This window comes from Ranitomeya variabilis, chromosome 7 (assembly GCF_051348905.1).
Source record: "Ranitomeya variabilis isolate aRanVar5 chromosome 7, aRanVar5.hap1, whole genome shotgun sequence".
In the NCBI taxonomy this organism is placed as follows: domain Eukaryota; kingdom Metazoa; phylum Chordata; class Amphibia; order Anura; family Dendrobatidae; genus Ranitomeya; species Ranitomeya variabilis.
The window spans coordinates 151,698,972-151,726,789 of record NC_135238.1 but is presented as its reverse complement, the minus strand read 5'-3'; the positions used below and the strand labels follow the sequence as shown (position 1 = coordinate 151,726,789).

General features: G+C 43.3%; 2 protein-coding genes across 11 annotated transcripts in view; one reads left to right on the top strand and one right to left on the bottom strand.

The window, feature by feature from the left end:
* TMEM237 (transmembrane protein 237) overlaps nucleotides 1–5,197 on the top strand; it is a 52,278-nt gene extending 47,081 nt beyond the window's left edge. For both annotated transcript variants that reach the window (XM_077272077.1, XM_077272078.1), the window contains exon 12: nucleotides 4,790–5,197. In XM_077272077.1, coding sequence (XP_077128192.1) covers nucleotides 4,790–4,857 — 68 coding nt within the window. In that variant the 3' untranslated portion in view covers nucleotides 4,858–5,197. The remainder of the gene's footprint in view (nucleotides 1–4,789) is intronic.
* Nucleotides 5,198–8,546: 3,349 nt separating this feature from the next.
* STRADB (STE20 related adaptor beta) overlaps nucleotides 8,547–27,818 on the bottom strand; it is a 76,088-nt gene continuing 56,816 nt past the window's right edge. For 6 of the 9 annotated variants that reach the window (XR_013217726.1, XR_013217725.1, XR_013217721.1 and 3 more), the window contains exons 9-13: nucleotides 26,159–26,263; nucleotides 24,682–24,926; nucleotides 15,157–15,199; nucleotides 10,680–12,508; nucleotides 8,547–10,629 (exon numbers count right to left, since the gene is read on the bottom strand). Coding sequence is in view for 2 of the 9 variants with exons in the window: in XM_077272074.1 (XP_077128189.1) it covers nucleotides 12,359–12,508; nucleotides 15,157–15,199; nucleotides 24,682–24,926; nucleotides 26,159–26,263 (543 nt within the window). In the remaining 7 variants the exon portion in view is untranslated. Of the gene's footprint in view, nucleotides 10,630–10,655; nucleotides 12,509–14,824; nucleotides 14,945–15,156; nucleotides 15,200–24,681; nucleotides 24,927–26,158; nucleotides 26,264–27,818 lie in introns of those variants that run through there. The other 3 variants (XR_013217722.1, XM_077272074.1, XM_077272076.1) reach the window with 3 other exon arrangements.

Here is a 27,818-nt window from a genome sequence, read left to right as displayed (position 1 = left end):
AGGTGAGGGCAGCGTCCTGCCAGGTTTCTTAAACACAGATTCCTCTGTTCACCGTACCTGAGACACAAGTGCAGGAGCCAGTACAGACTAAGGCCGGTTTCACATGTCCTGATATTTCAAGTACTGGAAAAACCGGTACAGGAGATATCCGTGTCCGTTTGTCACATCCGTGTGCTGTCTGTGTGGATATGTACCAGAGCCAAAGGTTTGCATCTGAAAATGAAGGGTTAATGCGGTAATTAAATGGTTAGTGATGTCAAAGGTGTGGTCCATTAGTGATTATGTATTTAAAGCTTGTCAAAAACATTTGTCTCAATGACATCTCAACTTTTGCTTGTGTGTTAGTAGTCCTTTGGCGACACAAATATGTCAAGGTTTAGACACCTGGCTAGTAAAGAAACAATTTGTTTCAATGTTAACCCAAGAATTTTAAAAACGCACACGGATGGCATCCGTGTGCAGTACGAGTTTACACAGACCCACTGACTTGTATGGGTCTGTGTGATCCGTGCTGCTGCACAAAAACGGACATGTCGCCGTGTGGAGCACACGGTCTGTGAGAAAACACAGATATGTGCACAGACCTATTCACTTGAATGGTTCTACGTGTGTCAATGTCTCCGGTACGTGTGAAAACTGTCACCACACGTACCGGACACAGACGTGTGAAACCGGCCTAAAGCAGGCGATAACCTACCTAGCTGACAGGTTTATTGGAGGACAGGAGGACTATGGAGCTGCTGGTATAAACTATACAAGCTGTGTACAGTTTATTCTTATCCGAGTAGACCGTTTGTATCGTTGCACATTCACTATACCCAGCAGGACGCTGCCCTCACCCGACGTCTGTCTCAAGCAGACATCTTTACGTAGCCCGTCCTACAACCTCACAGCTGGGAGCTGACATATTTAAAATCTTGAGTGCACTAACTAAAGATTACATTTTTGCTAAATATTGGTATTTATTAAAATCTGAAATATTTAAATGTACTTTATTCACTTTTATTACATTTCTCGGAGTACCCCTCTAAGGGTGCACAAGCTCCCAGCCATGCAAGGTCTATAGACAAATATTGGTAGTGGTACTGCTCAGTGACTTTAAATATGGTCCATCATCTGCTGCCACAGGTTATAACAGCTGACCTACAAGGCAGTAGACCGTAGGGCTCAAGAGGAGTTATGAGTCACTCTTTACTCTCTGGTGGTCTCATGGATGAATCTGGATTTGACATGTGCCCAGAAAGTGAGACCTACTGGAATGCACAGTGTATACTAGAGATGAGGGAATTAATTCACAGACCCCTGGTACAGTGGCCACATCAGTAGTCCATGGCAGCCAGAAGGGAGCCCTGCAACCTGTCCCCTACCTCCTGGAATACCTAGCTTCTCTTCCAGTTTGAAGGTCTGGCGAGACATCATCGATGAGGTGTGATGCACACATGACATTGTGATGAGCCTTCTGATCAGAAGACATGCTGGGGATTCATACATTTTTCACTAGAGATATTTTATGTAGGTCCTTTATTCCCTCACCTCAAGTCCAATTTTCCTATATGGGAAATATGGAAACAGGTGAGCAGTCTAAATTTGATTGACATATGTTATGGGATTGTTTTTTCCTAGGCTAGTACCAGTGAAGGATAACGGTGATGTTACAACATTCAGTATAGTGGAGTGTCCTGACGGCCATGTAAGTCCTGCTCAGCATCTTGGAAAAATAACATTGTCGGCCCAGCGTATCACCTCACAAACAGTCCCTGTTCCCTGTAGCTGTAAAATTATTAACCAAAGTACTTGCCATCAGGGTAAATAGTGATCCATGAAGACCAAACAGGATTTATGCCTAATAAGTCTATCGCCATCAACATACGATGTTTATACCTTAACTTACAACTAGGTAGTGCGGATACTGGACATAGAGCAATAATGTCCTCCACGCTGCAAAAGTTCTCAACAGCGTTGAGTGGAATTATTTGTGGATGGTACTAAAAACAATGGGATTTGGTAAATTGGGGTAAACTATTGTATGGGTCACCGACCGCCAGATTGAGAGTAAACAGTTGTCTATCATGTTGTTTTGCGCTGAGAACGGGCACATGTCAGGACGGCCTCCTCTCACCCCTCCAGTTTGCTTTGGCAATAGAACTTCTGGCATGCAAAGTGAGGGACTCGAGGGAACTTGTAGGGTTTAGATCAGTGTTTCCCAATCTCCAGTCCTCCCGGACCCCAACAGGTCATGTTTTCAGGATTTCCTTAGTATTGCATAGGTGATGGAAGTATCAGGAGTTCTCCCACTTGTGCAGCACTATGGAAATCCTGAAAACACGACCTGTTGGGAGCCGTGAGGACTGGAGTTTGGAAAATACTGGTTTAGATGTAACATAGTAGAAAAGGTGAGTCTCTATGCTGATCACATGCTACTTTTTGTGGGGGATGTAGAGTCATCTATTGGTCCAATAATGGAGTTTGGTCAATGGTCAGGCTTGAAAACCAAATGGGAAAAATCATCCGTGATTCCACTAGACCCTCTTTCCACCTTTAGAAACAATTGCTCCATCTCAGATACAGGTGGTGGATAAGTTAAAATACCTTGGCGTAGTGGTCATCTTAAGCACAAGGCATTATATAAAGCTAAATATAGACTGTTGGCTAGATTTAGGCTCACAATAAATACGTGGTGTAGACCGCCCCTATCAGTAGTAGGCAGGGGGAACCTCATCAAAATTATTTTGATGCCACATTTGCTCTACCTGCTACACAATTCCTACGCTGGATCCCATCTCGCATTTTCCCCAATGTACAGACATTGTTCAGAGAACTATTATGGTGCAATCGAAATGCAAGAATTAACGGATGTCATCCCATGGATTTATTTCCTAGCCTCTCAGATGCAACATTATCATGGCTGGGAATGGAGAGAGGGAGAAATAGGATGTTTTGTTTTACGACACAAAAAATGGTTGTCACCCCTTTGTGTAATGGAAGTGAAAACCGGGTCCATAGATAGAGATCAGCCAACCTTATCATTGATACACAAAGATCACTAGGAATTACTGGACACTCCAAATTTACCGATATGGCAAAATCCTCAGCTGGTGGAGTTTGATAATTAATTGGCTTTAGAGGTTGGTTCTGTTAATCCAGGGGTGGGGAACCTCAATGACCTTTTATCAGGGCCCCAAGCAGATTCTCAGGCAGGGAGTTGTATTTTGATTACAACCAGCTCATTAATTTCTTCTTGCTCTGTTAGCACACATGCAGTGTTCACTACTGAGGGCATGCAATGAAAGATTACGTCCTGACACCAGTGCCAGAGTCAGGATGTACTTTGTGGTGGAGTTTGTATGGCTTCCGAAGGATGGTATAAATATCCAAATGGCCCTTGGCAGAAAAGATTCCCCACCCCTGTGTTAAAACTTTAAATCATTTAACAGAAAACAGGATATTTAAAAGCTTTAATAAACTCCAAGTGTGGTCTTCCTCATAATCTTTGTCCAATACCTACAACTAAGGCATGCGAGCCAGACTCCGTTTAATGTTGCTATGCCAGATAGAGTGAAGGACTATACACTAGACTTGGGAAATTCTACGATAGAAAAAACGGCACCAACACTCACCTTATTATACAAAAAGTGGGGACAGTCTTCCAAGCAGCAGGGATCTCGGGTACCAGTGAAAACCGTTATTGTGGAATGTGACAAACGAAAAACTGGCCCTCACCGATCCCTAAAATCTTCATTTATTCATGAAGTTTAAAGCATGGAAGTAGAATGAGAATGCATCTCAGCGAGGACAACAGCCATTTCGTACTCCTCTGCGATCCAAGGGGTTCACAGTTTCAGGACCTGTTGAAGCGCAGAGCTGTGCGAAACAGTCATTGTCCTCGCTGAGATGCATTCTCAACCTGTTGCCTTGTTTTAAACTTCGTGAATAAATGAAGATTTTAAGGGACAGTGAGTGACAGTTTTTTCTTTCTCACATATACATTAGACTTGATCGCTTCTGCAGAATATGAAACGGGTCTAATTTCTAAAACATATTTGCAGTCCTGCGGTAATGAACATTCCTTGGTAGTTAATTGACAATGGGACGAGGATGTGGGCCCAATTCCAGCACAATGGAAAGAGGTGTTGGAGCTTACTCCTAGACTGTGACTCTGAAGCTCTCACAAGTACACCTCATTCATAGAGCATCTAGGAGGCAGAGTTTCCTTCATAGAATCGGGGTTCGTTCCAATGCACACTGTCCCAGATGTGGATTGGGGGATGCACATTCAATGCACATATTCTGGGAGTGCAACAGATTGGGCTCATATTGGAAAAAAATGACTATCCCTAATAAAATGGGTATAACTCCATGTAGATCTTAAAATTTGCATATTGGGATATCTGGGACACTTGGTTGGTTTTGAATCCCCGTTAGGTTTATGCTGTACCAAGCGCGCGGACTCACTGCATTACATTGGATGGACGCTCAACCACCATGAATCAATTTAAAAAAAAATGACAATTTATTTTACTCTGCATAAGAAATGATACACATTATATGATGGATATTTAATTGCTCATATGATCATTGTAACCATGCTATTTGTTCATTTTTCTCAATAATAAATGATCTGATTAAAAAAAGGTTTGTGAAAGGATCAGTTGGATAGTTATGGTATATCCCGTGGCTATGCTATAGATGTACAGGTTGGGATGACCACTTTAAATGTCTGAATATGGAAATGTTTTCATGAAATGTTTATTTGATTCTTCTAAACTACTTAAGTCATTTATCTTTTCAGAATCCATATTTATCCCAGAAGAGGAGGAGTACCCAGACACGGAGAAGGGGTTGAAAATTCAAGCATGAATTGTACTTGGACACAGATGCCTTTGTTTGTCTTTTTATACTGCTTGGCTATTTTATACACATTTTATATCATGTTTGTATTGTTTTATACTTTTAGAAAATAATTTATTTTTTTTTCAATTGTACATTCAGATCTGTAAATTAAATATTTCGGTAACAAATTCCTTTAGTGTGTACACACTTCACTTTCTAAACCAAAATTTTATACCAGGAAAAGGTGGGAAAATGCTTCATGTATGACATGCAGCCTAAACAACATATTTTTCAAAGTACGTACACCAGAAAACTGGCATAAATAAATCTTTAAATCCTCTACAAGACTAAACTGTCTCCTTGAAGCCACCACTAGGTGGAGCTCAGTGCATATGAATTTATATTGCTACCATTGACTTGAGTGAAGGCTTGTAAAAATCTTTGTGCACTAAGCACCCCCTAGTGGCAACAGCATAAAAATGCTAAGGAACAATTTTAGGAGGCAGAAGCAGGTCAGCGCCAGTCCTACTCATTCTGGAGTGGTCTGCCAATATAGTCCGCAGGTCACAATCAGTACCTCAAGTATTTGGTAAGACAGGAGGTGATTTCAGCTTATCCATGGTTTCTGGTAAGTTGGAGTAGCAGATCAGTGATGCAAAGCAAGCAGCATCAAACACTGATAAAAATATAAAATAACTATTAGCGAAAGGAAACCGGACATGCAATTTAGTTGTAGTGTTAGATCTACTTGTGTTTAGTCAATGATGGCAATTTACAGCACATTTACAACAATCTTTGGCTCACATTTAATTTCCAGAATAAGCATGCATACAAAAAACCTTCAATTTTCTATACATACGCATTGCACTCTAATGTACAATATAACAATAGCAAAATCATATTACAAACAGGGATATATTTTATAGGCGGCTAAATGACACTTCACCTTTCAAAGCTTATGTATAAGGCACAAAAGAACTAGTGGTTTAATTTCAGCCAAGAACAGACTTGCTTTGGTATCACATTTCCTTAATTTAGCCAGTTGAATTATTAGTCCCATTTCTCTCCCCTTGTGAAGGTCGGGTCTTCTCACCTTTACATACTAATCATTGGCTTGTATGAAGGACCTCTTTCTGTTATTTGGGGTGTTCACACTGCAGTTTTGGGTCCTTAGTGTTTGATATAATGTGCACACATCTACAGTAGGTAAGGACTCATTCTGATGTCCGTTTTTCACAGATAGAACGTGTACTCATTATGGTCTATGGCTCTGTTCACATGTCTATCTTTTTGCAGACAGTCTGATAAAAAGAAAATACTTTTTTGATCCAAGTCTTAGACCAAAATACAGCACACAAGTCTGTGCAATTATAGCACAAGGATCCATCTGAATACTATATGTTTTTAACATTGCAATGGATAGGAAAAGTATTTTTTTTGCATACGAGAAAAATCATTTATGAAACACTGGTAATAAAGGACACACTGAAGAAAATCTGATCCTAAATATTGATGAAAATGGGTCTGTCTTTTTCACGTAAATGACAAAAAGGACAGTTTTTGTATGTAGTCCAGACTGCTGATACCGCATCCTGCTGCATAGCGTCACTCTGGGAAATGTCACATTCTGATCTGCAGGCAGCATTTTATAGAACAGGGGAGCTGGGAAGTTTGTTTTAAAGGGTGGCAAGATTGAGTATAAGGCCGGAGTCCCATTAGCGTATGGCATCCGTGATTCTCTCGTGTTAGCGCAATGGATGTGATCTGCTAATGGCACTCGGCTCCTGCTCTGCTGTGAGTGTGACCTGGGTGTCCGTGCTCTGTGCTACAGTCCTCTCTCACAGCTCCAGTGCGGAGGAGATGGAGAAAAGAATTTCTCCATCTCCTCTGCCGCCGGCGTCTGCAGGAATCACACTGCACACGGATATCACCCGAGGTTTCACAAGCACCCAGACTTATATGGGTCAGTGCAATCCAATGCTTGGGGGCAGCATAAGATAATAATCGCAGACGTGAGCTGCACCATAGAGAAACATTGGGGCGAATGCAATCTGATTTTTTTTTTTTTTTTAATCGGATTGCACTCATCCGATTGCATTGCAAGTGGGAATGAGCCCTAACTCGAATTTTTCTTCATTTAAAGCCCTGCTCATTCTAAGCTAGTCGGGAAGTGGGTGATTGTATTTAGTGATAGCCATCTCTGTATTCAGAATCATATGGGCTCAGGCTGACATGAGAAAAGGTGACTCTCCCGCTGTGACCCTGTGCAGGAGTAAGCCCACCATGAGCAGTGTTTGTCACAGTACAAAATATATAGACAAACAGCATCTCATTATACAGAAGTGTAATAGCAGGGTACAAAGTGTCCTCCACTTCTGGGTCCAGCCTTCTCAATATCGCCACAGAGGCCCTTCCCCAACATTCATCTATAAACGTTTTGCTATTGTATAAAGAACCACTCCAGCTGCTTTTTTTTTTTTTTTTTTATATTTCACTGGCAGAGTGGGATCACATGTTCCCTGTCCATATTAAAATACTCACTCGCCACCATCTTTAGCTGTTCTTGGCACCTCTCTGGTTCTCTTCTGCTAGTTTGGACTAGCTGGATGACTCCAGTGTTTGCTGGCTGGACTGAAAATCACTTCTCAATGTAAGTCTGACACCCCGAACCCCAAACGAGGGTCTTATAGACTTACACTGAGAGCTTGTGACCGTTAGCTCTGACACTTCTGGTCAGTCACAAGCTGTGGTCAAAAGAGGGCAGAATGGGATCAGAGCAGTGGCGGGAACCAAAAAAGAAAAAAAGATAGCGGCTGGTCAGTGTGTTACTAAGGTCAGGGAACAGGTATTAGTGATACCACTCGGGCGGTAAAATAAAAAAAAACCCCGCTGGAGTAATGTTCTAAATGGGAAATGTACTTTGAACATACAGTACTTTTTGTAAATCAATAGTACAGGCAAACAAAAGTATAAATAATAGATCTTATTATAGAAATCTGTTTCTTTCTCCACTTAGGAGCAACTTCTTTCATCTACTATGCCTCCTGAATTCACCATACACTCTGAAAACCAGCTCAAATTGACCTGCCAAGCTCACTGCGGTGTCAGGTTACACCTTCTATAATACTTTAAGGCGAGTGAGGCAGAGAGAGATATAGAAAGATGGTTCTGAGCTTTCTAATGAGTCTTTTACCTCCTGCCAGAGCTGGATTCACATCCATACAGCTCTGTACTGCTGTATGTTGTCCTCCATAAATCTACTGTTTCTGTCGGTATTAAGTAATGATTGAAGAGCAGGAATCCCTCTCTGTGTCCTGTGTGGCAGACATCATAGCAGCTAGTCACCTCGCATCTACTCAGTCAACTGAAAATTAAGAAATAGAGGCGGCACGGGGGAAAATGCAGGACACAAGTCCTAATGGCCAGAAATAATGTTATTCCCCCATGTGCACATAGGAAAATGTATTCTGACACGTTACTTGAAAATACAGTTACCTGCTGTTATATGGGCATGTACAAAATCTGTGGCATCACACTAAGGCCGGGATCACACATACGCGAGATACGGCCGAGTCTCGCAGGTGAAAACCCAGCTCTGGCGCCGGCACTCTGGAGCGGAGCGTGCAGCTCCATGTATTGCTGTGTGGCTGCACGCTCCGCTCCGGAGTGCCGGCGCCAGAGCTGGGTTTTCACCTGCGAGACTTGGCCGTATCTCGCGTATGTGTGATCCCGACCTAATACTGGGGAAAAATAGCATTTGTCCCCTTTCTTCAACGTTATTTTTTTTAATTTCTGTCATCACATTCCCCTCCATGGGGAACACCCAGCATACCCTGACAACTGCAATCCTGGAACTGCTGGGAGTGACGGGGCAATTCATTAAGGGATTTACATCAGTATTTTGGTGTAAAGCACCTTAAGCTGCAATATTTTTGCACAAATCATGCATATGGTCACCCAGGAACTTTATGCTAAGATACGCCAAAGGGGTGTCATTAGTCTAGTCCATGACTGGAGGCCATTTCTAGCGGCGGCACATGCGGATAACAGCAGTGCCTAATTATAAGGCGGCGTGCGCATGGTAATGAATTGGACACATTGCACACCAGTCTTCCCCTTCATTAAGACTGGTGTGCGCATCGGCCACAACGTTTTCTTGACCGATTGTGTTCCACAAAAGAACTTTAAGGGTGAGTTTACATGTAGCACCGCAGCATGGCCACTAATTGCGCTGACATGCGCTCGCCACAAAGACAGAACGGTTACAAGATTATTAATGAATTTGAAAAGTGCAATATCAAGTTTCAAAACTGAAATCAACTCCCATTCAAGTGTGCGGAAACTGTTCAATCTGAGAATTACATGTAGCCGATGAGAGAGTCCCCAGAGTCAATGTTACTGGTGGACCTGTTAATCACTGAAGAGGACCACCCACTGGACTCCTAAGCATAGGATGAGCAAAGACAAGAGTAAAATACAAGCCATCATCTTCCCACAAACCTACAGTATCCATCATCTGCTCCGCAGTGTTTGCTCCATAACATGCTGCCTGCAGACAGACACTCAATGTGACCGGTTCCCTTTAAGCAATACAAATGTACCCAGCCATTAAGCCCTGAGCATTAGATCCAAGTCCAGCAACACTTAAAAACTTATTCACAGTTATCAAGGGAAAACATTTGTTTCATATAATTCCAGCAGTTTATCATCGATTCCTGCACTAAAGTCACATTATTCTGAAGGATTCTCGCAGCTTTCATAAAACCTAACCGTATGGGGAATATAAAGGCAAACAAACAGTATACTCGGTGGAGCAGCGGGATAATACAGTGGTCGCACATGCTCAGCAACACTTCACCTACAGCAATGCGGGGTCTCAGTAACCAGACCCTCGGCAATCACACATTCATTACCTAGTCCTGTGGATTGGTGATAAATCTTGTTTATGGTAAAACCCCTAATATTTAAAGTGACCATGGATTTAAAAGAAAAAAAGAAGTGAACCTTACAGTTTATCTCTACTGATGGGCAATGGGTTAAGGGTGGCTTTAAGCTATGTCAGCAGGAGTGATGATCAGCTGATCGCGGTGGGTGGCGCTGGGCAGGAAATAGAGCTGGGGTGACAGAAGCTTCAGATCTACCATAGCTCTTTAGTCTCATTTGAATATCAACTCAAGTGCAGATTTCTCAGGAGAGGAGAATGGAGCGGCCATGTAATGGTATTGCTGAACTTGTCTTTGCACATATAAATAGTTTGGGGTTGAAATCCGGCTGATCAGTTCCCGTAATATCAACCTTCTCTCCTCGGCCCTTCCTTCTCTAACATGTAGGACATCTCCTAGACAGTGTAAGAATCAGGCATGCTGGGATCCCAACCGTTCTACCCCTCGCTCCCCAGAAATCTGCCATCTATGGAGGCCCCTGTCCACCTTTACCCATCAATGCGTCATCACCGGACAACCTTAAATATTTCAGGACACCCTTCCTGTGAAGTAGAATGGACGCAAGCCAGATGTAATCTGATATCATGCCAACGGGCATCCAGCAGTGCCACAGATTTCCCCGCACTTCTCATCAAGCAGAGAGGTCACGATGTGGTTATGTTATTGAAGTTAGTGACAGCATCGCGATAACCTGCACCTATAGCCCAGGGCTCCATGGTGACTTTATGGTCACAGGAACAACACAACCACAGTGTTTCTCTACAGTAGGAAACATTGCACTAGAGTTCCTACATAATGTGCCCTTACACTATAATGTGCCCTTACACTATAATGTGCCCTTACACTATAATGTGCCCTTACACTTTACACTATAATGTGCCCTTACACTATAATGTGCCCTTACACTTTACACTATAATGTGCCCTTACACTATAATGTGCCCTTACACTATAATGTGACCATCTGGCAATGTAGTGTTTGCACAACGTTGATACTGGTCATGGAAACAACAACTGGCATGTCCTTACATGTGGGATTGCTCAAGATTGCAATGCCGTTACAATCATGGTCACTTGGAAGACAGGCGGGCACCTCAGTATAGATGATTGGTTCAACTGCCAATTGTACAACAAGTATTTACACATGAAAAAAATAATCCTGTGAAACAGCAGCCTTTTACTATACAAGGGAATCAATTATAAATAAGAGGGTCACTTAATTCAATAAATGCTAAAAATAATCTGTCACCAGGTTTTTGCCATGTAATTTGAGCGCAGCCTTATATAGGGACAGAGCTCCTGATTCCAGCGATATGTCACTTACTGGGCTGCTCGCTGTCAGTTTGCTAAAATCACAGTTTTTCCTGCTGCAGAGCTACCTGCTCTCTGAATGCTGAGCTCTGTGTAACCCCGCCCAGGCCACTGATTGGCAGCTTTCTGTGTACACTGTGCATAGGCAGAAAGCTGCCAGTGCTGGAGGTGGAGTTACAATAGAAGGAATACATTGCCTGAGACAACTAGTCACCTAGTGATAATCGCAGGCTGATAAAACACTACTTTTACTCAAACTACAAGTAACCTAATAAGTTACACATTGCTGGAATCAGGGTCTCTGTCCCTACATCATGCTGCTCTCACATTACATAGCAAAAACCTACTGACATTTTTTAAAAATGCCATTTTAACCTACAAAAATTATTTATTCAGTCATTTGTTCTGATATCATTGATCTGCACCTATTGGGGTCTCCGAAATCGGCTGTTTACAGCCCTTAGTAGGTTACCCACTCCATTTCCAGCTTTACAAGGGCCTGATCTGAGACTTTTATTCTGGATTATGATACGTAGGGTGCATCCATACAGGCATTATTTGTAGCAGTGCACTTTAGGGTATTAAGGTCATTCTAAAAATGAAATCATTGACTTCTTCTTGATTTACAGAATTGATATTACCATAGATAAATGATTAGTGTCCAATACTTCAGCTTTGAAGCTGCTCCTACAAATTATGTCTCCTTACGACATAATTAAAACGAGATGATGAGCATGCGATACAAGGCTGGACTGAGCAGCGCTTCTTCGCTGTATCATGGCAGACACCGAGGCTTCATTACCTACATTACGGTAAAATACCTGACAACTTATGTTCGGCTTTTCATACAAAACAGCAACATGTAGCACTAGAAGAATAATAATAACAATTATAAAAAAGATCAATCTTTGCAATACAAAAATAGTTAAATAATCACACAAGTAAAAATAATACTTCTTGAGTGATGACCTCAATGGCGCAGTAATGGTCAGCAACACAATGTACACAAAAGAATCAAAAGTCTACATTGTTGGCAGAGTGAACGTAGGTGGCAATTAGTGTGAATTCTGTGCGCGACTTCCCAAGTCTCTGCAGTTTCTAAGTGCAATATCTGCATATTCACATTATGCTCTCTGAGCATAAACCAAAAAATACACACGTGTATATAATTATAGAACAAGAAACTGCCAGAACCTGAAGGCCGTCCACTGCCCACTAATGTGACGTGTAAGGCAAAAAATCTAGATATGCATTTCTTTTGTTTAGTAAACAGTTTTAATGAAATGTCCATTCTTTAGCTTCATCTGTAGCTTTATACGGGTATTTCTTCATAATCACTGGAAATGATCCAACCGAGCTGTGCTTCCAATGCTGTGCCAGAGAGGGCAGTAGTGAGGCTAGGGACTCGTGTGTCTGATCCCTTACCTATGAAATAAGCATACACATGCCATATACTTTATTATACTCTTTTTATATACCATTCTGTTATTCAACAACAGTAAGAAAAGTCCAACCACAACAGTGAGAGATGGCGAGAGTTAATACAATTCAAAATGAAGATTTCTTTGTAGTGTTCATTGGGGGACACAGGAACCATGGGCTACGTCTGCTGCCACCTGGAGGCTGACATTAATAATACACCTTAACAAAAAACATTGGCTTCTCTCCAGCAGACTATACCCCTCACCTGCCAGCACCAAGCCTCCACGTTAGTGAGAAAACAGTAGGTCCAATTCCTCCATGTGTTGCAGCTGTCGTACAGCCGTGAGACATGCAGCTGCGGGGACTCAAACCTGTTATTCCAGCACGCCAAAGTCACTCTGTTATCACCCGAGCATGCTCAGATAACACCTTATCCCAGGACATTCGCTCATCACCAATTCCTTACCATAAAAACTTACTTAAATTTTGTTAATTTATATATACACAAAAATTATGCCACTGACAAATACAACTTATCCCGAAAAAACAAGCCCTTTTATGACTACGTCTCTGAAAAAATGAAAACGTTCGTTATAGTTCTTGGGAGCGTGACAACAAAAAAAACTGAAAAAAAAAATCATCTGCCATAATGGCTAAAACTGGCTGTGATGCCAACTGGTTAAGCACCAAAAATTGAAAATCCTTTAAAAAGTTGCACTTTGTCTTAAAAAAAAACAAAAAACAGCTAAATTAACAACTGCATCAGAAACCTTACTCTAGCCAGGAATTCTCATTCGCTTGCAGTGACATCTTTGTTTTTATGATTGATGAGAGCCTTAGGTCTCTTTCACACTTCCGTCTTTACAATCTGCACAGGATCCATCATGATCCGTCAAATGTTGAAATGACGGATCCTGTGCAGATTGTAAAAAACGGGTGCACTGGGCCCATTTTTCTGACAGACCCGTCGAGACTATGTGCACCTGTTGTGTTTGCATCTTCGCAGCGGTTTTCCGCTGCGAAAACGCATACACAACACAACACAGGATAAAAATAAAAAAAAATAAAAAAATCGCAAGATTCTTACTTTACCGATGCTGGCAATGCTCCCAGGAGCTAGCGTTCCCAGTAATGCCTTGCGTGCAATGGCCTCTGATGTGCAGAATTATTAGGCAACTTCATAAAAAACAAATATATTCCCATCTCATTGGGTCATTTTGCAATGCATTACTGGGAACGCTAGCTCCTGGGAGCATCGCAAGCATCGTTAACACTGCGCGGGATGCCAGAACGTAAGAATATTGCTATTTTTTATTATTTTTAACAATATATCTTGTTACTATTGATGCTGCATAGGCAGCATCAATAGTAAAAAGAGAGAGTGAGCGAGAGAGAATTTTCCTGACGGAAAATTCTTCCGCGCATGCTCAGTTTGAAAAGATGGAACCCGTCGCTGGATTCCTGCTTTTCACAGTCAGTGACGGATCCTGCGCCCATAGGCTTCCGTTATAGCCAACGACGGGCAGCACAGGATCCGTCGCTGAGTGATTTTCCGATGTGCACAAAATACGTTCCTCTGAACGTTTTCTCCGCCCGACAGACAACAATTTTCCGACAGATCCAGTGCACGACGGATGAAACGGATGGCCATCCGTCACAATCCGCCGCTAATACAAGTCTATGGGAAAATGCAGGATCCTGCAGAAAAATTTGCTGGATCCCGTTTTTTCAAAAATCAACGGATTTCGACGGGAGCTAAAAGATTGAAGTGTGAAAGAGGCCTTAGTATCCTTCATACTGTACCCGAAAGACTATGGACGCCTTTGACAATTGTACACAAGTGGTTACCGTACCTTTATTAATAAAATTAAAATGAAATGTTTCAATCCTACATTAATTTACACTCTGATCCAACTTTTAGATTTTTCTCTCACAACTTTTCAGCCCCTTACATAGGTCACTTTACTATTATTGAAGCCTATAGATTGCCCCCATAAAGTATTGTTGCTTAGTACAGAGGGAGCGCTGCATTGACGTCACAGAGCTCAGAAGCAGGGGGTAAAGATGGGACAGGGTGCACCGGCTGACGGCTTCCTCTCCCATCATTGTTTTCAACTGTATCGGCATCCAGGACCAGGGTGCCAGTACAGTTGACAGCACGATGCGGGGCAGGGGGGACCCGGTGCCCCCCAACTCATGGCCCCGTAGCCGCCATTTTCGCTAGGCCACTGGGCTCTATGTGAGGTCTGTGTTCATGCAGTGTGCTGCTGCCGTCAATAGCTCATAAACCAGCACAGCTTTCAACCTGCACTAATTTCCCCTACATGTAATAAGCTATTTCATTCTATAACTAGAATCATAAATTACTAACCTTAATACAAGCATAATACAGCCACTGGGACATGGATTTTCAAAGTAAATTTGCCGGTCTTGGCAGGTCTAAGATATGTATTTAATAATGGATAGTTTGCATTATAAAACCTAATGGCAGACTATCTTTAAATGCCTACTTTTAGTTATTTTGATTTACCAGAAAAGAAACAAACATCTACATATAAGAGTAAAGAAAAATCTCAGGGTCGGACCCATACTGATCACTAATAACTATCATTATTGGTAGAGAACGCCTGTATAATTGTGGTAACACATACCTGCTTGAAGAATGGATGGGACAGTAACATGCCAGCCGATGGTCTAGAAATAATAAACAGTAGACTGTAACATAGAAAATATATATATATATACACACACACACCCACCCAGGATACGGAAAGTATTCAGACCCCTTTAAATTTTTCACTCTTTGTTTCATTGCAGCCATTTGGTGAATTCGAAAAAAGGAATTTTTTTTCCCATTAATGTACAATCTGCACTCCATCTTGACTGACAAAAACAGAAATGTGGACATTTTTGCAAATTTAATAAAAAAGAAAAATTTAAATATCACATGGTCATAAGTATTCAGATCCTTTGCTCAGACACTCATATTTAAGTCACATGCTGTCCATTTCCTTGTGATCCTCCTTGAGATGGTTCTACACCTTCATTGGAGGCCAGCTGTGTTTAATTAAACTGATAGGAAAGTATACCATGGCATAACCGAGAAGGTGCACAAGTTAAGGCCCCGTCACACATAGCGATTTACCAACGATCACGACCAGCGATACGACCTGGCCGTGATCGTTGGTAAGTCGCTGTGTGGTCGCTGGGGAGCTGTCACACAGACCGCTCTCTCCAGCGACCAACGATCAGGGGAACGACTTCGGCATCGTTGAAACTGTCTTCAACGATGCCGAAGTCCCCCTGCAGCACCCGGGTAACCAGGGTAAACATCGGGTTACTAAGCGCAGGGCCGCGCTTAGTAACCCGATGTTTACCCTGGTTACCAGCGTAAATGTAAAAAAAAAAACAAACAGTACATACTCACCTTCTGATGTCCGTCAGGTCCCTTGCCGTCTGCTTCCCGCTCTGACTGAGATCCGGCCGTACATTGAGAGCAGAGCGCAGCGGTGACGTCACTGCTGTGCTGTGCTCTCACTGTACGGCGGCACTCAGTCAGAGCGGGAAGCAGACGGCAAGGGACCTGACGGACATCAGATGGTGAGTATGTACTGTTTTTTTTTTTTTACATTTACGCTGGTAACCAGGGTAAACATTGGGTTACTAAGCGCGGCCCTGCGCTTAGTAACCCGATGTTTACCCTGGTTACCAGTGAAGACATCGCTGGATCGGTGTCACACACACCGATTCAGCGATGTCAGCGGGACCTCAACGACCAAAAAACGGTCCAGGCCATTCCGACACGACCAGCGATCTCGCAGCAGGGGCCGGGTCGCTGGTACGTGTCACACATAGCGAGATCGCTACTGAGGTCGCTGTTGCGTCACAAAACTTGTGACTCAGCAGCGATCTCACTAGCGATCTCGCTATGTGTGACGGGGCCTTTAGGTTCCCAAACCAAAATATATGTAGAGATAAAACTTGGCACTCAACTTTAAATGATCAAAAAAAGTTTTTAATGCAGTCCAACACAAAAACGACGACAGACGTTTCAGTCACACACAGACCTTCATCAGTGTAACCAACTGCTTAATCTCAAAAGTAAGGTGTATAGATCTCTTTATGTAGGTTGTCACCTGTGTGGGCAGAGAAATTCTCTAAGGCCGGTTTCACATGTCAGTGGCTCCGGTACATGAGGTGTCAGTTTTCTCACGTACCGGAGACACTGACTCACGTAGACACATTACAATCAATGTGTCTCTGCACATGTCAGCGTGTTTTCACGGACCGTGTGTCCGTTAGAAAAACACGGAGACATGTCAGTGTTCGTGGGAGCGCACGGATCACACGGACCCATTAAAGTCAATGGGTCTGTGTAAAACACGTACCGCACACGGATGCTATCCGTATGCAGTCTGTGTGCCGTGCAGGAGACAGCGCTACAGTAAGCGCTGTCCCCCCAGCGTGGTGCTGAAGTCGCCATTCATTTCTTCTCTCCAGCAGCGTTCGCTGGAGAGAAGATATGAAAAATCTTTTTTTTGTTTGTTTAAAATAAAGATCCCTGTCACCACCCCCCTCCCACCCCCTGTGCGCCCGCCCACTGGAAAAAAAATACTCACCCGGCTCCCTCGATGTGTCCTCTCCGCGCCGCAGCTTCTCCTGTATGAGCGGTCACGTGGTGCCGCCCATTACAGTGATGAAAATGCGTCTCCACCTCCCATAGGGAGGAAGATTTTTCATATCTTCTCTCCAGCGAACGCTGCTGGAGAGAAGAAATGAATGGTGGCTTCAGCACCAGATGCAGGGGACAGAGCTTATCTCTAGCGCTGTCTCCTGCATGGTCCGTGTGGTACCCAGTCGGCACACGGGCGGCACACGGCTGCCGCACGTGTGCCACACTGATGTGCCATGTGAGCACACGGACACGGATAACTCCGGTACCGGAATTATCTGGACGTGTGGAACAGGCCTAAGTGGAAGGGCTAATGTTAGAACATATATTCCGCTTGTAGGATTAATATAAGGCCAACTAATGCAGGTATACGGAGCAAAAATCCGGAATCCACCGGAATAAATAGTGGCCAATAATGCCCAGTAAAGACCAGGGTCTTCCCGGATGAGGGTTACCACAAATGGCCAGTCAAGTTGCATAGAGTGGCATGCGGCCCCGATGCGGTGTCCACCGCTTATCAGGGTCTAATAAGGGCCTGATATTAAAAACTTGTTTGGATCATCCAAAGTTGAGTGCCACGTTTTAGCTCTACATAATTAAACTGATAGGACTTGATTTGGAAAGGCACACCTGTCTATATAAGATCTCACAGCTCACACTGCATGTCAGACCAAATGAGAATCATGAGGTCAAAGGAACTGGCCAAGGAGCTCATAGACAGAATTGTGGCGAGGCACAGATCCGGCCAAGGTTACAACAGAATTTCTGCAGTTCTCAAGGTTTCTAAAAGCACAGTGGCCTCCATAATCCTTAAATGGAAGAATTTTGGGACCACCAGAAGTCTTTCTAGACCTGGCCGTCCAGCCAAACTAAGCAATCTTGGGAGAAGAGCCTTGGTGAGAGAGGTAAAAAAGAATCCCAAGATCATTGTGAGCTCCAGAGATGCAGTAGGAAGATGGGAGAAAGTTACACAAAGTCAACTATCACTGCAGCCCTCCACCAGTCAGGCCTTTATGGCAGAGTGGCCCAACGGAAGCATCTCCTCAGTGCGAGACATATGAAAACCCACATAGAGTTTGCTAAAAAACACATGCAGGACTCCCAGACTATGAGAAATAGACCTTTATGGTGATAATTCTAAGCGGTATGTGTGGAGAAGACCAGGCATTGCTCATCACCTGCCCAATACAATCCCAACAGTGAAACATGGTGGTGGCAGCATCATGCTATGGGGGTGTTTTTCAGCTGCAGGGACAGGACGACTGGTTGTCATTGAAGGAAACATGAATGCGGCCAAGTACAGCGATATCCTGGATGAAAACCTCTTCCAGAGTGCTCTGGACCTCAGACTTGGCCGAAGGTTCACCTTCCAACAAGACAATAACCCTAAGCACAAAGCTAAAATAATAAAGGAGTGGCTCCAGAACAACTCTGTGACCATTCTTGACTGGCCCAGCCAGAGCCCTGACCTAAACCCAATTGAGCATCTCTGGAGAGACCTGAAAATGGCTGTCCACCAACGTTCACCATCCAACCTGACGGAACTGGAGAGGATCTGCAAGGAAGAATGGCAGAGGATCCCCAAATCCAGGTGTGAAAAACTTGTTGCATCATTCCCAAGAAGACTTCTGGCTGTACTAGCTCAAAAGGTGCTTCTACTCAATACTGAGCAAAGGGTCTGAATACTTATGGCCATGTGATATTGCAGTTTTTCTTTTTTAATAAATTTGCAAAAATTTCTACATTTCTGTACTTCTTTCAGGCAAGAGGGGGTGCAGAGTGTACACTAATGTGAAAAAAAAATGAACTTTTTTGAATTTACCAAACGGCTGCAATGAAACAGAGTGAAAAATGTAAAGGAGTATGAACACTTTCCGTAGTCCACTGTAATATATATATATATATATATATATATATACAGTGCCTACAAGTAGTATTCAACCCCCTGCAGATTTAGCAGGTTTAATAAGATGCAAATAAGTTAGAGCCTTCAAACTTCAAACAAGAGCAGGATTTATTAACAGATGCATAAATCTTACAAACCAAAAAGTTTTGTTGCTCAGTTAAATTTTTATAAATTTTAAACATAAAAGTGTGGGTCAATTATTATTCAACCCCTAGGTTTAATATTTTGTGGAATAACCTTTGTTTGCAATTACAGCTAATAATCGTCTTTTATAAGACCTGATCAGGCCGGAACAGGTCTCTGGAGTTATCTTGGCCCACACCTCCATGCAGATCTTCTCCAAGTTATCTAGGTTCTTTGGGTGTCTCATGTGGACTTTAATCTTGAGCTCCTTCCACAAGTTTTCAATTGGGTTAAGGTCAGGAGACTGACTAGGCCACTGCAACACCTTGATTTTTTGCCTCTTGAACCAGGCCTTGGTTTTCTTGGCTGTGTGCTTTGGGTCGTTGTCTTGTTGGAAGATGAAATGACGACCCATCTTAAGATCCTTGATGGAGGAGCGGAGGTTCTTGGCCAAAATCTCCGGGTAGGCCGTGCTATCCATCTTCCCATGGATGCGGACCAGATGGCCAGGCCCCTTGGCTGAGAAACAGCCCCACAGCATGATGCTGCCACCACCATGCTTGACTGTAGGGATGGCATTCTTGGGGTCGTATGCAGTGCCATCCAGTCTCCAAACGTCACGTGTGTGGTTGGCACCAAAGATCTCGATCTTGGTTTCATCAGACCAGAGAACCTTGAACCAGTCAGTCTCAGAGTCCTCCAAGTGATCATGAGCAAACTGTAGACGAGCCTTGACATGACGCTTTGAAAGTAAAGGTACCTTACAGGCTCATCTGGAATGGAGACCATTGCGGTGGAGTACGTTACTTATGGTATTGACTGAACCCAATGTCCCCACTGCCATGAGATCTTCCCGGAGCTCCTTCCTTGTTGTCCTTGGGTTAGCCTTGACTCTTCGGACAAGCCTGGCCTCGGCACGGGAGGAAACTTTCAAAGGATGTTCAGGCCATGGAAGGCTAACAGTAGTTCCATAAGCCTTCCACTTCCGGATGATGTTCCCAGCAGTGGAGACAGGTAGGCCCAACTCCTTGGAAAGGGTTTTGTACCCCTTGCCAGCCTTGTGACCCTCCACGATCTTGTCTCTGATGGCCTTGGAATGCTCCTTTGTCTTTCCCATGTTGACCATGTATGAGTGCTGTTCACAAATTTGGGGAGGGTCTAAAATAGTCAGAAAAGGCTGGAAAAAGAGATAATTAATCCAAACATGTGAAGCTCATTGTTCTTTGTGCCTGAACTACGTCTTAATACTTTAGGGGAACCAAACAGAATTCTGGTGGGTTGAGGGGTTGAATAATAAATGACCATCTGAAATAACTTTTCACAATTTAAAAAAAAAATAAACAAAGAAATAACATTCTTTTTTGCTGCAGTGCATTTCACACTTCCAGGCTGATCTACAGTCCAAATGTCACAATGCCAAGTTAATTCCAAATGTGTAAACCTGCTAAATCTGCAGGGGGTTGAATACTACTTGTAGGCACTGTATATATATATATATATATATATATATATATATATATATATATATATATATATATATACACACACACACACATACTGTCTATATACAGTATTTTAAGTAATTGTTTTCATATATGAGAATAATAAGCATGATCTCACATGTTCACCATGTATACAAAATTTCAAAGTTTGGAGAAATCAGCTATTGCACATTTGCCACATTGGAGCTCATTTCCTGGAAAAGAGAGATGTCTGCTGGTCTCTAGGAGCAAGTTCACACTTTAGGTCACCTCTGGACTATACTCCCCGAGGGTTGTGTGTGTGAAATCCAGGTAACAGCCTTGCACATTTGGTCTGTGAAGGTCTTTACCCTCTCTGCCCAGAGCACTGTTACACACATCCTGAGGTTCCTATGCGATTCCCTCTTTCTCTGGCCTAACCATACCCTGCTGTATTAATTAGCGCACCTATATTACCTTTTTTTCGGTGCTCTGCTGTTACGCAACATGATGCTTTCTCCTGAGCATTTTTTAGGAGGCCATCAAGGCCTGCTTCTTCTACCTAGCTGTGTCTCACAATCATTGTTTGGTGATCATGGTGCCAACCTCTCCTGGGTGCTGTCTGTTTGCATTTGTGCTGTATTGATATTGTCTCCTGACCTTGTCCTGGCTAGCCCTCCTGTATAGGCTACCTTATACTTGTGATGCTTCAAGGATCCTAAGTTTGGCCTAAATCCTGAACTTTCTCTTGTCGATACCTTGCTTGGCTCTGTTGCATTTCTCCAGTCTTGATCTCTGGCTGACTTTAATTATGATAATATAGAAATATTATCCTTTGGCCTGACTTTTTCTGACTGCCTTCCTTCCTGGACGGAGACTTAGTTCCTGACCTCCCACTTTCTCAATGTCATATCTACCACTCGGAGAAGACTTTGTAGCCTGTCTGCTGAGGATTCCTGTTATAGGAGTTAATGAGTAAAAACCACAGAATTCCTAGGATGCCAGCTCCTGGTTTAGCCAGCACTAGTCAGGCTGAGGATTTGAGGGTTCTATGACGCTACTCACTGGTACATGTACCCCCACAAGAGTTTGTTCTTATGCAATGAAGGCAAAGAGCCATTTAAAGAAATGGCTATCTTTCTGGCCACAAACGTTTTACCTTTCCCTGTGAAACTGGAGTTCCACTTTTAAAATCTCTGAAGATCATTAAAGTAATAAGCACAAGAGTGATATGTAAGTGAGTACCTCCATTGGAGGAATACTTTCCTTACTGACTGCTGCGTAGCTGTTTTTAGATGAGGTCCACTAAGGCAGACCAGCGCGCTTTGACTACAGTTCAGCTACCGTGCCCTCAGCGAGTCTAAATATCTAGAGGCGTAGAAGTAATGGACCCAAGAAGTCACCCGGGCTTATCAGGTTTGTATCTCTCATCTACAGATTTGGATTCTTCAGTGTCCAATCATGTCGCCACATTTTACGGAATCATCAGTAAGTGAAGAGATAATAATAAGTCAAAAGAAAGAAAATTAAACTGTGTAATCTGCTATATAATGTCACTACGGTCAGTGGAAAACTGACGAGGACTTCTTATTGTAGGACTTTACATGGAGATCCTTGTTGAGGGACACAAAACTATTAAAAATGATAGAAGCGATGGGGTTCTTTCTAGTAGGTTTATCCCCATCCTCACTCTGGCCAAATAGCATTACTTGTTGGATTATAAATTGAACCTAATGGACTTTTTAAATCTTAAAGTGTCATCTGATAAAGAATTAAGCTTTCACCCATATTCACACTGGTAATGTTTGGATGAATCCTGTACCTATAGGGGGTATAGAGGCTGCAATCTGCTGACAAGTATCTAATATAAGTATCTCCATGATTTGTCCTTTTAGCAGCCAAATATAGATTGTTTTTATTGTTGGAGCAGGGGATGTTCATTTCTCATTGCACTCTGGCCGGGAATTCCAATTATATTGCCCAAACTAACAATGAACAGAGATTTAGAAGAGGAGGAAGAGTTGAGGAAGGAAACAAGTGCTTAACATGTTGGAAAAGATGTGTTGTAAGGATTATTCTATCTTGTTCTCAGGAAAAAAAGATGAACAAATGTCTCACCGCTGCCGAATTATTATTATTATTAATAATTATTATAGCGCCATTTATTCCATGGCGCTTTACATGTGAGGAGGGGTATACATAATAAAAACAAGTACAATAATCTTAAACAATACAAGGCACAACTGGTACATAAGGAGAGAGGACCCTGCCCGCGAGGGCTCATAATCTACAAGGGATGGGTGAGAATACAGTAGGTGAGGATAGAGCTGGTCATGCAGCGGTTTGGTTGATCGGTGGTTACTGCAGGTTGTAGGCTTGTCGGAAGAGGTGGGTCTTCAGGCTCTTTTTGAAGGTTTCGATGGTAGGTGAGAGTCTGATATGTTGTGGTAGAGGGTTCCAGAGTAGGGGTGATGCATGAGAGAAATCTTGTGTGCGATTGTGGGAAGAGGAGATAAGAGGGGAGTAGAGAAGGAGATCTTGTGAAGATCGGAGGTTGCGTGTAGGTAAGTACCGGGAGATGAGGTCACAGATGTATGGAGGAGACAGGTTGTGGATGGCTTTGTATGTCGTGGTTAGGGTTTTGTACTGGAGTCTCTGGGTAATGGGGAGCCAGAGATTGACAGAGTGGAGAGGCCGGGGAATAGCGGGGGGGGCAGGTGGATTAATCGGGCAGCGGAGTTTAGAATAGATTGGAGGGGTGTGAGAGTGTTAGAGGGGAGGACACAGAGCAGGAGGTTACAGTAGTCGAGGCGGGAGATGATGAGGGCATGGACTAGGGTTTTTGCAGATTATTGGTTTAGGAATGTACGGATCTGTGAAATATTTTTGAGTTGAAGGCGGCAGGAAGTGGAAAGGGCTTGGATATGCGGTTTGAAGGAGAGATCAGTGTCAAGGATTACCCCGAGAAAGCGAGCTTGTGGGAATGGGGAGAGTGGGCAGCCGTTCTCATCTTCTTACCTATGCTTGCCCTATGGCAGAGGTGTCACACTCTAAGCCCACAGGCTGAATCTGGCCCGCCACATTTTATGTGGCCCATGAGCGCAGGACACAGATGGGCCGACTCTACTTCTGCCATACAAGGAGCTGGTCCCAGCAGAGGGGAGGTATGAGCTGCAGCTCAAAATCCACCGCCTGCGCTGAGGAGGGCGAGAGAGCACACGGAGAAGATGTCATCTTTGTGAGTGAGCAAATGAACGAAGTCAGCCAGCACTTTTGTGTGGTTCCATCTTTGAATCAGATCAGACGCAGCCAGTACTTGGCATAGAGAAAAGTCCGTCTTGGACTCTGAAGTCTGGCACAGCACTCTTACAGCCCTAATACCCAGGGGCAGCGCTTTTACAGACCTACTAACCAGTAGCAGCGCTCTTATAGACCTACTACACAGAGCAGCACTCTTATAGACCTACTACTCAGGGACAGCACTCTTACAGCCCTACTACCCAGGGACAGCACACTTACAGCCCTACTCCCCAGGGGCAGCACTCTTATAGACCTATTACCCAGGGGCAGCGCTCTTATAGCCCTACTCCCCAGGGGCAGCGCTCTTATAGCCCTACTCCCCAAGGGCACCCCCTTATAGCCCAACTACCCAGGGGCAGCTCTCTTATAACGCTACTTCCCAGGGGCAGCACTCTTATAGCCCTACAACCCAGGGGCAGCTCTCTTATAGCCCTACTCCCCAAGGGCACCCCCTTATAGCCCTACTACTCAGGGGCAACTCTAGCCCATGGCCAGTCCTTGCATTGCAGTCCATACTCAGACCATACAGCATGGACATATACCTGAGCCCTTAGAATTACAAGCGATCCTTTGAAGGCAACCATAATGTTGATCTGGCCCTCAGTGAAAATTAGTTTGACACCCTATGACAGCAGCAAACAGTCTATATACAGTTAGGAAATATAAGAAGTTTCCATGATCACACATACATAAAAAAGACTGACATCTGATCTACCTTTTATCAGGATCTTGCTGTAGGCAAATTTCCACCAGATTTTGCAAAGCAGCTGAGAATGTTCTTGGAGAGGGGGTCCTCAGCCGGTCACTAGTCATGGTCTGGGTCATGCTCGCAGCAACAACACTCTCTCCGATTCCTGAATCCACACCTGAGCGCGATATCTTCATGGGTGATTCTTCACAGGGAAAGGTGTTACCATACAGAGGATTCTGTGGGGGGCCTTTCAACTTTTGTAGCAGCATCTAATATTAGAAATAAATCTATGAAACCATGAAGTAAAGCATTTTGGAGAAATAAATATATGCATCATCAGATGCTGTATAGAAAAGCCAACATTTTCCATTCCCAGCGCTGCCACAGACTACTATGATCTTCTTACCCCATAAGTGCAGATTTTGACTTTTAGGATTGCTACATCCAATAGGTGGCGCTGGTGTTCAAGTCTTATTCCTCTGGTCACAGGCTATTTGCATATTTAAATTCCCAGAGGAATATTGTTGGGCCTAGAAGTCTCCTTGCACAGACTTGGAACTCTCCACAAGGAAAAACATTCCCCAGACAATGCATACCCGGCTTATACTCGAGTCAATACGTTTTCCCAGTTTTGGGTGGCAAAATTTAGGTGCCTCGGCTTATACTTGAGTAGGCCTATACTTGAGTATATACGGTAGACAGAAAAAAGGTAGCCATTAAGAACCTTTAATTTGCTGATGAATCCAACAAATCAATGTAAGGTTACTGGAATGCCCCTATATAAAAAGGTAAACTAAAAACACCATATATTATATGAGTAAAATGAATGTTTCCATTACAATACAAATACTCTATTAAAAAGACTCGAAAGTGTTTATGAAAGAATCCTCCAAAGATTTTTTTTTCTTTTCCAAATAAAGGCAATGTTAAGTATGCTATGTTTCAACCATAGGATTCCTATGGAAAGAATAGACAGAACCAGTTATTTATGCAAGGATGGCAATGGAAGCCTCTGGGATACAAGTGCAGCAATTAATCGGATTTATTCTTTCCATAGGAGAAATGTGTCTTATTATACAGTACATATAATTTTATTATTTACAATTCTCGATGTTTAAGCACGATGTCAAGAAAATACTAATTATCACATCTGATGAAAAAAAATACTAGTAGTGATTTGTTCACGACACCAAGATCAGGAAGCAAACATCTACAAGATTACATTGTTTTTTGGTTGTCTTTAGAAGAGGAGGTAATCAGCCAACGAGTGTTCATAGAAATGATTATCCTATTCTGGCGACCACCCATCAAACAAGCAAAACGCCGGCAAAAAAAAAAATCATCGCTACGGGCATCACATCATCCGGTGTAAACAGGTGAGGTGCGGCAGATAACATGTACTGCATGGGAACAGAGCTAGCGCCAAACCACTTATCATAACATTACCATGCAATGATGGCCGAAATCCGACACAAGATGGCGTCACTCCCGCGTGGCTTACCTGAGTGCGGTGCATGTCCATGAACGGCACACGGCCAGTAGCTAGTTCACAGGCAGTGATCCCAAGGCTGTAGATGTCAGACTTCACATTGTATCCATGGAGGTCCTTCATAACAAAATGACTCAGTATCACCAACACATCATCCAGGGTTGTAAATGAGGGCAGATACACACCGTCTGATCACTGCACTTCTGGGAAATGTGCTAACTAGTAGTCTCAACATGGAGAACAGCAAACAGTTCAAATCACTTACAAGGAGCAACTAAGGGTACCGTTACACAAAACGATTTACCAATGATCACGACCAGCGATACGACCTGGCCGTGATCGTTGGTAAGTGGTTGTGTGGTCGCTGGGGAGCTGTCACACAGACTGCTCTCCAGCGACCAACGATGCCGAAGGCCCCGGGTAACCAGGGTAAACATCGGGTTACTAAGCGCAGGGCCGCGCTTAGTAACCCGATGTTTACCCTGGTTACCAGCGTAAACGTAAAATTAAAAAAACACATACTCACATTCCGGTGCCCGGCGTCCGCTTCCCTGCACTCCTCCTGCATCCTGTGTAAGCGCCGGCCAAAGCAGAGCGGTGATGTCACCACTGTGCTCTGCTTTCACTTTACGGCCGGCGCTCACAGTCAGTGCGGGAAGCAGACGGCCAGGGACCTGACGGACACCGGAATGTGAGTATGTACTGTTTTTTTTTGTTTTTTTTTTACATTTACGATGGTAACCAGGGTAAACATCGGGTTACTAAGCACGGCCCTGCGCTTAGTAACCCGATGTTTACCCTGGTTACCAGTGAAGACATCGCTGGATCGATGTCACACACACCGATCCAGCGATGACAGCGGGAGATCCAGCGACGAAATAAAGATTCAAACGATCTGCTACGACGTACGATTCTCAGCAGGATCCCTGATCGCTGCTGCGTGTCAGACACAGCGATATCGTATGGATATCGCTGGAACGTCACGGATCGTACCGTCGTAGCGACCAAAGTGCCAATGTGAGACGGTACCCTAAGAGTTAGTATAACATTTTAATCTTATCCAATATATGAAATAGAACATTTTTCAAAGGTAATGGCCTGACTGGGATATAATCTTAGAATAACCTGCAGCAATGTGGCGATTTCAGACTTCCAGCGCCCTGCAGGTAGCAGACAGGTTATTGTATGTCCATTGCCAGAATATATCCTGCTGACAGGATCACCCCCGGCCTGTTTACACCTTCCTGACCAGGCCAATGGCTCCAGTTCTGACCACTGTCACTTTATGGAGTAATAACTCTGGAGCACTTCAACGGATCCCACTAATGTTTGGATTGTTTTTTCGTAACATGCTGTACTTCATGATTGTGGTACAATTTGGTTGATATGATTTGTGTTTATTTTTGAAAATAAAGAAAAATTTGACAAAAAAAGTTGAACATTTTGCAATGTTTTAATTTTTAATTTTTATGCTAATTCAGTAATATTTTATAACTGTATTTTTGGTACATTTAAAAAAAAAATTACAGAAAGACATCATAAAATTCAAAATATTAGCAAATAATATTGCATTGTTTGACTTAATAATCAGTAATGATGAGTGAACTCGCAGCACAGTTAACATCTTACAATTAAACATGGACAATAACCGGACAGAACAGTGACACAGAAG